The sequence below is a fragment of the Pundamilia nyererei genome, unplaced genomic scaffold (assembly GCF_000239375.1).
Source record: "Pundamilia nyererei isolate P.nyererei 1_Seehausen unplaced genomic scaffold, PunNye1.0 scaffold00130, whole genome shotgun sequence".
Classification (NCBI taxonomy): Eukaryota; Metazoa; Chordata; class Actinopteri; order Cichliformes; family Cichlidae; genus Pundamilia; species Pundamilia nyererei.
Genome location: NW_005187531.1, coordinates 862,482 through 878,087, shown reverse-complemented (window position 1 = coordinate 878,087; position 15,606 = coordinate 862,482). Strand labels below are relative to the sequence as shown.

Sequence of the window (15,606 nt, the reverse complement as noted above, 5' to 3'; positions counted from 1 at the left end):
CTGGCCTGTTTGTGATGCTGGTGTTGCAGACATTTGCTTTTAGCTGCCACACTCAGGGAACAAACAAACTCTGTCGTAATTTTACGTTAGAGGAAATACTGCCTATATCACCTTGTTATGCAATGAGATAAAGTCAGATCACTCAAAGGTAAATGGGTAGTAGGGTGCACACCCTTGAGAGAGTTTAATTGCAATGGGGCGTTTCCTTTTGATGACACAAAGCACTCCTCATAATAGCACCAGCAGGTAATGCTGTAACATAACATAGTTATAATAAAGTAAAGTGACCCCAAAGGCCTCAGGGCATTTTTGTGTACAGGTCTCATTCATTACGGAAATTTTAGTTGTTTGTTTTGTTTTTTTTGTTTTCCTTTTACTTGTATTGCTTTGAGTTTAATTTGAGCACATTATTTATATAATTTTTTGTTGTTTCCAGTGAAAGCAGGTGTTGATCTTACTTCCATCGTCTCATTCTTCAACTCTGCTTGTAATTTGAAGTGTGTTACATTAATTGACATATTTCCCTTAGTTACTTCACTCTAGTATCTCCTAAATAGTTTATTGTAACACATTTCCCACAGAGACGTCCAGAGTCGGTCACATCAACGTTTTCTCATCCTAGTAGGAGACCCAGTGACACTCAACCCATGCATTTTTAGTTCTTCAGCTGGACCAGCTGTGAATCGTCTGTCTGCAACATGCATAACAGAAGCAAGGAGAGTCTGCAGAAACGATGTGGGCATTCCTCAAAGAGACTCTGCTTTAGCTCTAGATTAACTGAATCTGACACACTGCCCTAAATCCCCTCCACCTGCTAGACTTATTAGCCTAAATAAATCACAAAAATGGACATAAAAGCATTCATCTGTAAATTAAAGTAACAGGAAATGTTAAGAATATGTTTTGCTGACAGGACACAGACTGAAATGCTGGGATGATTGCTGAGTAGCTTACTGATGTGACTACAAGGTTAGTTACAGTACATTAGCTTTAAGCATTTATCTTACGTTAGCCATTGTAAACACAGGGGGTCACGGCTGACTTCACAGCAGGAATGTCAACAAAATGCTAAAGTGTGTTTAAGGATGACATGAGAATAATGTTAATACAAACTGAAACTCATTCACCTTGAGTTCTGTGAGATCTTTTAGGTGCTTTACTAAATTTTAAGCATTTTCTCATGTGGTCTGAAAAGGATGATTGCATCATTTGCATGTTATCATTTGAGAATCAGTTATCAGCCAGTGGTTATCCACTTCAAACGCAAAGTGCTTCCGTACCCGACTCTCTTTGTATCAGCCAGTCTGTTCAGATCCGTGTCGGCAGCCACACTAGTTGCTGTCTTCCTCGTGTAGTTTCTCCTATGCTTGTGGGTTCTTCTTCTTCTTCCAATCAGTGGCTTTTTGCAGTGAGAGATTACTGTGGATGCGGTCGGCTGTATCGTCTAGTAGCTGTGTCTTTAAGGATGGTAGTACTTCAGTGTTGGCACTTTACAGTATAAACCTACTCCAACGCAACGATGAGAAGTAACTACAAACAGTGTTATTTTCTTTCATTCCTTTTAGTTTTACTGTTTGTTTGTTCGTTTTTTTTTTATCGGGCATAGTTGCACATGTTTAACACTATCTGAAAATTCAAGAGTGGACTTTCACCATGCAAGAGTGTGTGATTATCACAGAGTGTGTTGGGGTTTTTCTTTTCTTCTTTTTTTATTATATAAACAAATCATTGCCAGTTGTGCTCTTTCCATCTTTGCCATCACGGCTACTCTTTTGTTTTGTGGCTTCTTCTCGCCGAGCTATTTAAAGCCGTATCACTGAAGAAAATGTGTGTATGAAGAAAAGTTATTTGTTGTTTTTGTTCTCCGACTCAGAGATCCGGATTTAGAAAAAGCTGAAATTGAAAACGGTCTTTGCGTTGCCTCTGTTTCCTAAAGCTTTAGAGCTGGGATGTCAGACTGATTTTACACTGTGGCACACATCGGACCCTCTTTGATCTTATGCGGGCTGGACCAGCGTAAGCTCTCCTTTCTGTCACTGTAAAGAAGTTTAGCGACACATTTAATCCCTCAGGTATTTTTAAATATCAGAAAACGAAGTAGAAAATGATATCTCTGCTTTTTGACATGATAAAGAAATTATGCTTTGGGCTTGAAGTGTAAGAAATAAATGTGTAACATTATTGAAAAAGTTCTGTTAGCTCATTGCACAGACTGTCCTGTAATAAAAAAAATAGCAAGATTACTACTGTAGTAGTAGTAGTAGTAGTAGTAATCTTTTACTACTGTAAAGTCATACATTTCTATAGTGGATACTGAAAAAACAGGAACTTTCTGTCATTTAATTGTTGCATTACGCATTCACTTTGTAGCATGAATGGGTGGAGGCCTTTGTCAGCAGGAAAAGAAGTATAACTTATGAAAATGCAGTTAAGAGTAATAAAGTTCTCCTTCACATTTTCTAAAGCAGTCCAGTTAATCTGAAATTTTGTTTGCCCTCATTCTTAGAACAGCTTCAGCCAACAACTAACTTAAAACTCTAAAACATCGACTTCAGCCCTTCTGTGCTCTCAAAAATCTGCCCGTGTGCATTAAAAAAAAACAACCTTGCACCTTGAAAAGGAAGTAGCTCAGATGTTTGCTCATCCTGTTTTCCCTCTCTCTCTCTTCCCGCCGCACAGATACTTGGAGAAGTATGAGAAAGTCCACCACTTTGGCGAGGATGACGAGGAAGCGCAGCCAGGGAATCCCAAAGCCTCTCTTCCAATCGGTGCAATTCCCAACTCTTATAACTACCAGCAACACATTGTATCAGGTAAAGTCCTGTCTGTGATCACTGTGTTTCTCTGTCACGTCTGTGTCACGTACAGGTGTCCAGTTTCTGCTTGCATACGTTTTCTTTCTCACTTGTTCATTTCTCTGAAGTTCATCCCGTCTGTGTCTCGGTCTCTCTCTGCCCTTTGGCTAACTCAAGCACTCAGTCCTCACACAGGCATGATTGCAGCAGCGCATCACTTCATCAGCGCTGGGTGTGTGCAACAAATGCAGAGCTGATCAGCCCTCAGGTTAAGCATATGCACAGAAATACGACTCTGCCATTTGTTTCTAGGATTTTTGTTTTCATCAGTTGAATTTATTGTGACGAATTGGAGAGCTTTGTCTCCGATAGTGTTAGATGACACACTGTGGTGTGTTACAAATTCATGTGAGCTTTTCATGTTCTGGCATCAAGCAGGCTTCATTTCCTCGTTCTGCTGTGGAGGTTAGAAACACTAATGAGCTCATGTGATACAGCCTTTTGTAAAAGGTCTAATTGTAATTTTCTAGTTTTAAACGTCTGAGCCTTTAAGCATGCGTAGGGCATCCTTATGTGTGTTTCTCGGCAGGCAGCTCTCCCTTCATCCACAGCCTTTGCGCTTTACACAGATGCCAGATCCACCTGCTAAGATGCAGGGTTTTTGTTTAGACTGGGTCTCAACTATACCTCAAGTCCACCAGGATCCACTTGGGTCCGTCTGATGTAGAATTACAGTGATCGCCAGACTTAACGCAGATGACTGGTTGTTTTTCTGACTGTGGATAATTTACATTATAGTTCAACTACCCATGGCAGCAGACTTTGAATGGTAGGAATGACTGCTCAGCCATTGAATAACCAGGTGTCGACGACTGCATATAATCAAGACTTTATACTCTCTGCAGTCCAAATACTACACAGGAAACCCCCTCAGTCCTGATTCTCCTGGCAGGGTTTGCTGTAGTATATTACAGGATTTCAAACACCCTGTGTTGTCTCTTTACTGCTACGTGTAGTTATTCAGTGAAGGTCTATTCTTTGCCAGGAAAAGCCAGACGTTGGTGTCAGCCCAGTTTACCCCACACATAGACTTTGCTTGGCTTGGCTGCACAGGTGCGTGAACTGTTCTTAACGAGTGTATTTGGTGACTTATGTAGTTTTTGGTCCAATTGAGAGAACGGACCGGCTCGTCTGCCAGGTTGCTCTTGAGGCGTAGCTCAGTCTTAGTCTTTCAGTTACTTCTTCAGACAGTCGGCGTCTGTCTTGTTAACCTCTATCTGCAAACCTAATGACATCTACCAGCCGGTCACTGTTGATCTGTGATGGCTAATCAATTTGTTGCTGAGAGAGATGGCACGATGAGAGGCTCAAAGACTCTAAAATATGAGTGTTTTTTTTCCTTTAGAGGTTGACTAGCGATCTAAGCATGATTGGTCTGTGTACGAGTAAAACCAAAGAGACCAATTTGCGTTATTTTAGCAGAAATCTGCATTTTGGTCTTGTGTCAGGATAACTAAAGTAAACGACCTGTGGGATAGTCGAGCCTCTCTGCTGTTGGTCCAATTCACGACTCTGCTTTATTGTACTTTTCATTTAATCCCTTTTGTTACACAGTGACTCATTTAATTCAGATTTCACCTTGCTAAGTGCTGCTGTGTTTGAGCTGAGCCTGCGAAGCGTGCAGTGATTTGTCTGTGCCTTTTTCATTTTCTTGGAAGTTGCTTACACACACCTAAGCGTTGACTAATTATTTTTCAAAGCCAGGCATGCAGCCACTTTCTTTACAAAAAGCAGCCCCTGAAGAGTCACATTATATTTCACACAAAATGTTTCTGCGTATGCATCCAAGGCCGGCCTCTTGTCTGTTTTGTCAGGCGGCGCTCACACACACAGTGTGAGATATCCATTAGCCTCACAACGTTGTAGAGCTGACCGCTGGGCTGCTCTCAGAGGTAATTGACTGTCCTGACAACAGTTATTGATGAAGGGAAGAGGGAAGCACTTGTTGGTTTTCCCTTTGCCTGACTTTAGATTAGAGTCTCCAGCCTTTCAGTCGCAGGCTCTTTCCTTGCTGCCCGCTGAGCTAATTGACTCCAAAACACGACCATGGAGGGGCAGAAAACACGACAAATGGTGGTGAACTTAACTGCGGCTTGTAGGGGTTTTTTTTTTTTTGGGTTTTTTTGGGTTTTTTTTCCCCCCTTCCACCTTCATTCACTAGCCAAAGAACAGTTACTCCCCCATAATACTTGTTGTACAACACTTTTATTCCTGCTTTTTTCCCCTAAAGCTTGTGATTGTAAGTATTATGTCGTATTGAGCGGTGATGATTCACTAATTCTGTGCTTGTAATACTCAAACGCTCTTGCATGCCCTTGGCTCAAACCATTAATTTTAAATAGTTGTAATCTGTATGATGGAAGGAGAGCTCATGATGACAAAGTGTAACAGTTCTGCGTAGCTTTACGGCGACTTTTATTTTCGACGCCCACACTTTTTATGCTTGTGGTTCTCCCAGCGTGTTGTTTTCACCATTAAAGGTCGAAACAGCAGCTGTACATTCACCTAACTTTAAGCAGCACCAAAGATGGTATTAACCTGACCACCACAGAGTTAGAGCTGCAACCACCAATTTCATCATGGCTTCATTGTTGGCTTAATTTCTCAGGTTTTGCTTATAAATACATTAGCACTTAACTTACAAATGAATTGGAAAATATTTTCATCGACACATTTGACAAGTTGTATATTTAAGAAGAAAATAGATTACAGAAGATTAATGAGTTCATCAGTTTGTTGCTCTGCTAATTGCATTAAACAGCCCATGCGGTGATTTCCATGTCAGTCACGTCTGTTTGAGGGACTAAAGATGACAGGCATCCGGTATTCATTTGCTCGGTGCGCACAGAGATTTCTCCATATTCTCTTAAATCTTTTGATGGTATTTGCTGTAGATGATGAGATGATCAAAGGCTTTGCAATTTTATGTTAAGGAACACAAGTGTTCTACAATTTATAGACAGTTTTTTGCAAATGAGTGGAACTCTGGGTCTCTAAGATGCTCTTTTTATACCCAGGCATGTTACTGACTTGCTGCCAGTTAATCTAAATAGTTGCAAAATCTTTGTCCAGCTGCGTCTTTTTTGGATATCTTAGTTTTCTAGCCTTTTGTTGCTGCCTTAGAATTCTTTTTTTTCCCCATTAAATGGTAAAACATCTGTTTAAACATGTTTTCTTAGTTCTATTGTGAAAACATTTATGAGTTTATGAGCTTTTTAAGTCATTTAATTGGTTTTATTTAAATTTTTTTACATCGTTCCAACATTTTCAGAATTGGGTTTAAAGAAGCTATATGAAAATAACGTTTTGAGCCTAAAAAGAACAGTAGAAAACGTAGAGCCTGTAAAAGTACCGTCTGTTGCCCAAATGCAAACTATGAGCTCTGTTTCCACAGACTAGGGGGCTCATGATTAAAGGGCTCTGCTTTAGGAGACTTTAGGAATCACAAGTAAGTTTTAAGTGTGAGAACTATGTGCTCTATTAGGATAATATGGAACTATGAGGCCTTTTTAAGGTGGCATGAATGTTTGCCGCCATGCACCAAACTCTTTGGTTTGACGTCTGGCCCTCAACGTTTTGGGAATCCTCTTCGCAAAACTTGAAGTTGAGACTTTTGACAGGTTGCTAGCATGCTTGTAGGCTTGGCACATGGTCATCTTGGCTATATTATTTAAGAGTCGTAGCGATAAATGGTAAATGTTCATTTCTTTACCTTCTTTTATGAGCTGATTTAGAATTTTTGTTTTTATTTAAACATTTTGACGCTGGTTGTAAACTCCAACATTTGAAATCACGCCATCTTTGAACATTTAACTGCTGTAAAACTGATTTAACACAACAGATTCCGATTAGGCGCTGCCTTCTGATTCGCTGCTAGGCCAGTAACAATTAACAAGGCTGCTATTGGCTGGTGTTTGCAATGTGTGGCTGATTTATCAGCTGCCAGTTTCCATCATGGCAGCAAAGCTTCGGCACAAGTGGGATGGCCCTCGTGTTATCATTGCAACACTTACTGAAGCTACCATAAAATTGTTTATGAAGACCGATATTAGCTGGTGTGATCATGAAACCCCTTACATACATACTTGATGGCGAGAAGGTATCTTTTATTCACAGTGACACTGATGTGTCTGCAGTGAGCGGATACTGGCTGATTTTTGTGCACTGCCTCTGGTAGATCTTTGAGAAATGAAGCCCATTTGTACCACAGGCCCTGAATTTAAATATAACTATACTGCATAGTGAGCGGTAATTATTTGACAGCTTTTCTGGAAACCTCTCACCGAGCCTCTCTTTACGCTGTTGTCTCTGAGGCGCGCGACAACTGTTAATTCATTCCTGCTCATAAAGCCTGCACCCGTCAGACGAGCCGATGTCTATCAGTCCTCTGCGCCTCTGTTCGGCGGCCGGCTCGCTGCAGGTGCTGGAGGACAAGCTCAGGCAGGCAGCTTCTGAATAGAGCCGTAGCTGCTATAATGGCAGCTCAGCTGAATTACATTTGGCTTCACAAACCTTTTCAGCATGGAAATCAGATTCACTCAGCAGGACTCCCCCCTCTCTCTCTGTTATGATTGGTTTCCAGAGGCAGCAGTCTACAAAGACCCTGCACCACAGTGAAATAGCCACTGTTTGGGGGAGGGAAATGACACCTATGCACACAAAATGATGGATGGCAGAAAATCCGGCAGTAGCACAGGGAGGAATCTCAGGTCTTTGCTTACAAAATGATTGCACCTCCACACCGGAGAGCTTCTCAGTAATAATAGTGAAATCGGGCCTTGTTTTTCCCACACAGCTAGCAGTTGAGATTACAAGTCTTTTGATTATAAAACCTTCATCATGGAGGCTGACTGATTCACATTCAGATGCAATTAAAAGTTAAAGGGTGTTCATAAGTCGAGACCAGACACATCAGACTAATCTGAGCTAAAAACAACTTCGTGCCCATTTCGTTTGCTGAATCTTCAGTTAAAGGAAATGGAAACAGGGGCTGAACTTGCTGAAAGTGTGCAGGCAAATGTAGTCCTCTGAGGGACCGGCTGAAGGCCGCCGCCTTCTCACTGCTCAGATTTACATGATGTTGTCATTACTTTGAAAACACTCATACAATGTGCTGTCCTGCTTCATTGTTGATCATTTAAAATCAAATAAAACTCCAAACCCACTGCAGAGTCACTGATGGCTGTTGACAGGAGGCCCATGATGAACCTTACCTGACTTTAAACCTCCTAATTAACACTTTGGCTTCTTTCACACTTGTCACCCGCTCGTGTCGTGACTACCACCGCGTTTTCTTTTATGTCACAAGTGACATTGCTTCACAGCGTCGCAGCTAAATCAGAAGCTGATCTCATACTTGAACTCTGAAAGATGTCACGACACAGTCTGAACTTACCCTTTTGTAAAAATGTAGCACACAGCGTTAGTTTTTGTCAGCCATGTTCTCCATCCACCCATCCGTCATCTTAACTGCTTGTCAAAGTCAGGGTCGTGAGCTAGACAGATTGCCAGTCACTATTTATCTTAACATGGCTGTCTTTGGACTGCAGGGGGAGGGTGTCATACAGGCTCCACACTGTGAGGCCACAGTGCTCACCGCTTCACTGCTGTGTGACCTGCACTGCTCACATCAGCACACAGACTTTGTACCACAAAGCTGGCGAGTTCAGTGTAGGTGTTGAGCGCTTGTTCCCACTCTCTCCTGGAAAGGTTCAGGGCTACAGAGCACGTGTAAAAATGACTACAGCGAATAAGGCAGCTAAAGCTCCTCAGTGAGGTGAAGGCCTAGCTCCTGCCATAAGACTTTGACAGAGTAATTCATGCTTTTGTTACCTCTTGGCATTCTTCATATGTTGGCTCTGATCGCTCGTTATTTTGTCGCCTGGCTGCACTAAATTGCAGCAGCTCGCGTTTTGACGGGGAGAAACGGCCGGATCACATCACACCTACGCTGGTCTCCTCACTCCGACTTCCAATCAGTTTCAGGATCCAGGATCTGTTAAGTAAGGTGGTGACACCTTAAAGAGCAAACAGCCTTATTTACTTTAGATGATTTTTTAGTGTGTTTATTGTGACTCTGACTGTTATGTATAAAATATGTTTTGTATAACCTGTACAGCACTTGTATAACCTCAACTGAGTTTGTTTGCTTGAGGTTGCTATAGAAAGCAGGTATGTGACATTTCTCCCACCTCACTGATATTTAATTCTCTTTTTTTTTTTTTCCCCTTCAGACTATCTCCGCCAAAGCTATGGACTGTCTACGGACTTCGTTCCACCATGTGACTACAACAAACTGGTGCTGTCTCTCCTTTCGGGCCTACCCAATGAAGTGGACTTTGCCGTTAACGTTTGCACGCTGCTTTCCAACGAGAGCAAGCACGCCATGCAGCTGGACAAGGACCCCAAACTGGTCACGTTGCTTCTGGCACACGCCGGCGTCTTCGATGACTGTACGTTCCTCAGCTCTTCACATACTGAACAGTAGCATTATAACATTTAGATAAAAAGACTGAGGTTGTTTACTTTGGTTTAGTAAAAAAGCATTTTCATTTTAATTGTGCTTCCCTAAAGAGGAGCAATTATTCTGTGGGCATGAATCTCCAAATATTTTCCCAGTTTGCCGCCTCCCCTCTCTCACCTCTTTGTTCTAGGATCAAAGGTTCTGTTTTCTTAGCAACCCCTAAATATAATTTGTCAAAGGGGAATTGAAGAATGGAAAAGAGAGAGATAATACCATGCTAAGCCCAGGCGCTCCCTCTAACATCCCTCTGTGTCTTTGCAGCGCTAGGCAGCTTCTCCGGGGTGTTTGGGATGGACTGGAAGGAGAAAACCTCCCGAGACTTCGTCAGGGTAAGTTTTACATTTTTAATTTATTTTTTACAAAAAGTCTAATGTTCTCCGACCTTTTCCTGCTAAATGTGCGCTGCTTATACTGAGAAGCCACAGAGCACGTGTGACTCTGTACAGTGTGAAGATTGGCAGGAATCCAGCACTTAAAGATGCCTCAGAGAAATCCCTTTGTCAGGATTAAGACAGAATGGAGGTCAAATGACTTTGATCTCAGTCGATTTAAGAGGCATGCATAAAAGTCGAGTCAGGACAGACAAATAATGCACTGTAGGATTTAATTTTGCCTCAGTCATACAGGCTTTACTTTGGCTCCAAGTCACGAGGTCACAGTGAGGTCAAAGATACTTTGTATCCTGTTGGAAGGCTGACCTCAAATCAACAATACATCTACAGGTTGTTCTGAATTTACTGAAGACTTATTTTTATTTATTTTGAAACTGTACTGTCTTATGCAAAAGTCTTGAGCCAGGCTGTTTTTGTAATATTTCAATCATGGACAAGACTGGCAGCAGGTCTTGTGTCAGATTACAGCTTCACGGTGAGCTGATCTGATCTATGCCACTGACAATGTTTACTAGCATAAATCATGAGAGCTGTATGGTCATTTTTCTTTCTTGCACTTTTATAAAGTTCAAGTTTGTTTTGCAACCACAGAGGTCACCCTCTTTTTAAAGTTGTTCCTTAAGTAAGTCTAACTGACTTACTCATACCCCAGCTTAGTTTTTTTTATGCTCACGCTGTGGTAGCTGCAGATTTATTAGGGCTGTTCAAGGCAGTCTGACCATCCCAAAAACCCACTGCTGCTGAATTTGGATCCAGCTGAATTATTAGCTGAATTTGGAGCGCACAGCTAAGAGCTTCTATTTGTTCAGTTCTGGAAAGAGGTGGTGGAGGATGCTGAAGTCAGGGAGCTGATCTGGGACAAGAACAACCCAGCACAAGGTAAATGCACACTTATACAGTACACGTGTCCCTCCTTTGAGCACCCCTCCCATTCATACACTATGTGCTTATACCCTCACCCGCTGTAAGTTGTTCCTGTTCTCTCTGCAGATGGTACGTCGTGCGCGGAGCGCTGGCAGAGCCTCTTCCACCCTCCGCGGACCGCGGGCATCAGCGACATGGAGGCCCAGCGGGTGCTGCAGATTGCCGTCATCCTGCGTAACCTCTCCTTCGAGGAGGCCAACGTCAAGCTGCTGGCGGCCAACCGAACGTGCCTGCGTTTCCTTTTGCTCTGCGCCCACTGTAACCTCATCTCACTCCGACAGCTCGGACTGGACACTTTGGGCAACGTGGCTGCCGAGGTAGGTGTGGGTTTGTGATGGTACAATGTGCTAAAAATAGCTTCACGTGGAGGTACCCTTTCCCGTGTTGGGGATATGTGTCAGATCAGTGAAGTAGTTAAGCTGAACACGAAATGAAGGAAATTTGCTTTCAAATGTAGGTCACTGTGACACACAGAGTTGTCATTTCTTACCCAAAATACTTCAGTGGAGCTTGAGAACAGCAAGTTGAGTTGATGTTAGTGTGATGGCGTCCTTCAGTGCAGTTCATGTGTTAGCTAAACCCCTCCCCTCTGCAGCGATTGTCCAGTCATAACAGCAGCATCTGTGGCCAGCAGATCTGTGGAGCTGTGGGTTTCGCCTCATTGAAGTGGCACATGTTAGGCTGTAGTAAAAGCAGTGCTCTATATTTGATTTGTGTAGGTGTTGTTGGGGTTTTTTTTCCTTTTTTTTTGTAGCCTTACCAAAACACAGCAGCAAAAATATATAGACTCAGTTCAATCTGCAATTTCTCTCTTAAACTGCCAGTGTGGCATGCAAGAAATGTGTGACGGGTGTATCCGACATTAGTTAGCCACATATTTAAAGTCTGGGATCATTTCCAGCTAAGTGATTTCATGTTTTGACCTTAGTAGAGGCAAGGATTACTTCCATGCATGCTATCCTTATTATCTGAAACTTTGCCCATGGTTAATGAGTGTCCACTGCTGTAGCAGTGTATATATACTCACCAGCCACTTTATTAAGTACACCTGTTCACATGCTCACTGACACAGCTATTTAATCAGCCAATAACATAGTAGCAACTCATTTAAGCATTCAGGCATGTTTAAGATGACCTGCTTTAAAACCAAGCGTCAGAATAGTGAAGGAAGGTGAATTTTTTGTATTATTATTTTTGGTTGATGGTGCCAGACAGGCGTTTGAGTATTTCAGAGACTGCTGATGGACTGTAAACTCTGAAAGCTCGACACATCGAACCTTGAAGCAGATGAGCTACAGAAGCCACTCTTGTTAGCAAAGAACAGGAAACCGAGGCTATAGTTCACAGTGACTCAAATCATCTCAAACTGGACTCTTCAATATGACAATGAGTTCGCTGCACTCAAATAGGTTTCCACAGCCACAAGATCCAGTACAGTGATTTTGGCCTGTGTTTCCAGCACCTTGCTGAAAATGATTAAGTCAGTTCTGAAGCAATAGGAGGTCCCACCCGGTACCCCCTAATAATAAAACGCCCTGTGAGTGTATAAATGACAAAAAATAAAGAATACCAGAGTAGCTTAACCGCTGCCAGCTCCTGGACTTCAGCAGTGGAAATCAGCAGTGACTGTTGTCGAACTTTCACTTGCTGAACAGGCTAACATGCTTATATTCTTCCAAAATCAGATGGATTAATGATTAAATTAGTTCCTGCTCATAAATATGCGGACATATCTACTAGATTCATTAGAAGACACGTGGTGTATCAGCTGTAGCTGTAGGTTTCCAGGAGAAACGACAACAGATGGTGTATCAGCATCATTTCCACACTGTTGGCCTTTCAGCATAACATTTATATATTTATTAGACCGGGGTGAATTCTCATATTTTTTTTTATTGGCTTTAGACAAATACTGAAGACTCAACATGCAGAAATATTTCAAATTGAGTTGTGTGAATGGAAGCAGTGGCCGCAGTGAGCATCACAGCCTGGCCACTGGCCACGGCCTGTTTCCTTTTAAACTGAATGTTTATTGGTATAAAAAACATGTCCGTGTGGCCCATATTTAGTGGAAACTGTGTGCCTCACAGAGACAGTTGAGCTTTTGATGTCATTACTTGAGTCATGGGTTTTAGATGCGATACTGCAAGAATGTAAATATAAACATTTTCAAACACCTTCTCTTTCCTAATATGTTATACTCAACACATCGTGGCTGCCATCATGGAATTCATGTGTCCTTGTACTTTTTTTTTCTTTTTTTAAATTACAGTAACTTTGTGCTTTGATTTGATTGAGTGCACTTAATATTTGAATGTTGGCTCTCCTGTCTCCTCCTCTGCTCTCAGCACGGCAGGGCAGCGAGTCCACTGTAAAACGTCTTTAATGAATGTTGCAGGTCTTGCCAGCTGACTTGCTGGAGTGATGGTGGCACCGTTGTATAAATCTTGTCTGACTTCTTGTAGCTCCAGCTGGATCCCGTTGACTTTCGGACGACACATCTGATCTTTCACACGATCACTAAATGCTTGATGTCCAGGGACAGGTTTCTCAAAATGAGAGGTGGGTGTTTGCTACTTTAGTTTCTGCCTCTAGCAAAGTATTTTTGTGTACAAAGGATCATGGGTTAATTAACTGCGTGTGTGTTTTGTGCGTCTTTTAGCCATGGAGATCCTGGGTAACCTCAGCAAAGTGGAGGACAATGGTGTGCTAATCTGTGAGTACGTGGACCAGGACTCATACAGGGAGGTCATGTTGCTCCTCACCCTGCCGGACCTCATGCTCCTCATGGCCTCCTTGGAGGTGCTATACCTGCTGGCACAGCTCGGAGAGATCCCATGCAGCAAGATCGCCTTCGTTGACCACAGCATAGGTACAAAGCGACTGTTACCTCGTGCTTTATAACTCACGGAGGCCACTTGTGGTAATGTCTGCTTCCCAATTTGTCACGCTAGCCTGACTGTTAAAGAAGGCTCATTTCCAGCTCTAAAATATATTAATGGATGTGATAAAGGAGGACATGCAGAGGGTTGGTGTGACAGATGAGGATGCTGGGGATGGTGTCAGATGGAGGCAACCTCTAAAGGGAGCAGCCAAAAGAAGGAGGACTTGTACTAAAGTAGCTGTTCATGAATCACAGTTCATTATTTAATCTTTTTTTTCCCCCATGTTCTTTCTTCTCCTGCTCAGACTTGTTGGTTCGGTTAGTATCTGTAGACCTTCATACGTTTGGACCTGACGCCCTAACAGCGGTGCGGTTGATTGAGCATCAGGCGAACGCCGACCAGGCAGCTGAGGTCCGACCACAGCTGGTCGAGCAGGTACCCGCGGCCGTGCAGGGAGCTCCAGCACCAGGTGAGCAGTGGTCTGACACAGCTGAATGGCTTAATACAGTCACACCCGGAAGTGAGAGGGGAGATTTAAAAAGAGCTTGTTTTGCTTTGATTTGCATTCAGTGGTGTGATGTAGAGCAAACAGATGGAAATGGTGAAGATGCTGAGTGTGGCCACCTGATATAGAGCTGTCAGTTAGTTCACCTGGTCTTAGGCTGTCAGTCATACATCAGCGTTCTGGGTCCAACTTAATATTTATGCCAGCTGCATCATCCAGGGAAAAAGTGCAGATACAGGTCGTTACTGTACAGCTTGTAAGAGTCTGTAAACAACAAGCAGACTTTGAGACAGGACAGTCAAAAGAGGTCCGCTGGACACACACAGAGGAGATGGTGGAGGGGTTTCCTGTTTGAACTTGATGAAGAGCTGTGAGAGATCCTGCAGACCTCTGCAAACATGAGTAATTACATCTGTGTATAGCAGTGTTTCACAGAGAGGACACAAGCCTCTTTGATGTGGTTTTTTTTTTTTATACTTTTTAAAGAGGAATGTTTTAGTTTTTCTCCTGCTTACTCGTGAAGTCTTTCCACATTTTCCTCTTATTGTTTTCTGATGTTTACCCATCTCAAAGCAGTTAGCTTGTTTCTTAGTAGATGTTATGGTAAATGGAATGGTTCTTGTATAGAGTGTTTGTACTCTGATGGATGAATCCGGGGCAGTTAAGGGGTTCAGTATTTTGCCCTTAGTTCAGCACGCAGCCTGTACGAGCCAGGGATCAAACCACGGATCTGATTGGCACGTCAGATCCGTAACCTCATTGGGTTTTGCATTGATCCTCTATAGTGTCTCCAAACTACTGAGAAGCCATGTGCTGCTGGCAACAAAGACTGACGTAGCAGTAAACACCATGCTTGCTGAAGAACAGCTGTTGTATCGCTATTGGCCTTTTTCAAAATCTTCACACAAGATATTTTTAGACGGCATCAAAACTTTTAACAGCTGGAATTTAAGTCAATACAATTGGTATGCCTATATCATTGCCTTGTATCATTTTCATCTGATACTAAGGGGTCAAGATGGAAGAGGAGTTTTTATGCAAAAAGAGCATAGAAAGGCGTCTAGATAATGCAAATGCCCTCAAAGCACCACCACTAAATCCACCAGAGATTACTCTGTCGTTGGTGTGCTGTACAGATAGAGGGTATCGGATAATTCCTCAGAACTGTGAGCTGTACGTGTGAGTTACTGGAGTGCAGCTTCACCAGCACGAACCCAACAGGAAACCAAACAGAAGTCTGTTTGCATCATTTTACATCAGGTTTTACACAATGAGTACTCAAAGCAGGCCTGCAGATTTCTCCATGGCAGAGGGGGCACAGTTTAAAAAAAAAAACAACTCAAGAAGCTATTGTAAAATGTTTTTGAGCTTTTTCTGTGTGTCTGTGGTGAAACCAGTGCATTGAAGCAGACAGAAAAATACAAACTTTAAGTAAGACAAACATTGCGTTTTTACCACACGCGTCTGTGTGTCAGGAAAAAGGCAGTGCACATGTAAAACAACTGCAACAACTCCTCAGAGG

At 42.6% G+C, this 15,606-nt stretch overlaps 1 protein-coding gene across 2 annotated transcripts in view; it reads left to right on the top strand.

The window, feature by feature from the left end:
- arid2 (AT-rich interactive domain 2) overlaps window positions 1-15,606 on the top strand; it is a 39,727-nt gene that overhangs the window by 13,038 nt on the left and 11,083 nt on the right. For both annotated transcript variants that reach the window (XM_005743309.1, XM_013913408.1), the window contains 8 exons: window positions 2,680-2,813; window positions 9,089-9,307; window positions 9,640-9,707; window positions 10,580-10,649; window positions 10,761-11,011; window positions 13,160-13,256; window positions 13,357-13,566; window positions 13,884-14,048. In XM_005743309.1, coding sequence (XP_005743366.1) covers window positions 2,680-2,813; window positions 9,089-9,307; window positions 9,640-9,707; window positions 10,580-10,649; window positions 10,761-11,011; window positions 13,160-13,256; window positions 13,357-13,566; window positions 13,884-14,048 — 1,214 coding nt within the window. The remainder of the gene's footprint in view (window positions 1-2,679; window positions 2,814-9,088; window positions 9,308-9,639; window positions 9,708-10,579; window positions 10,650-10,760; window positions 11,012-13,159; window positions 13,257-13,356; window positions 13,567-13,883; window positions 14,049-15,606) is intronic.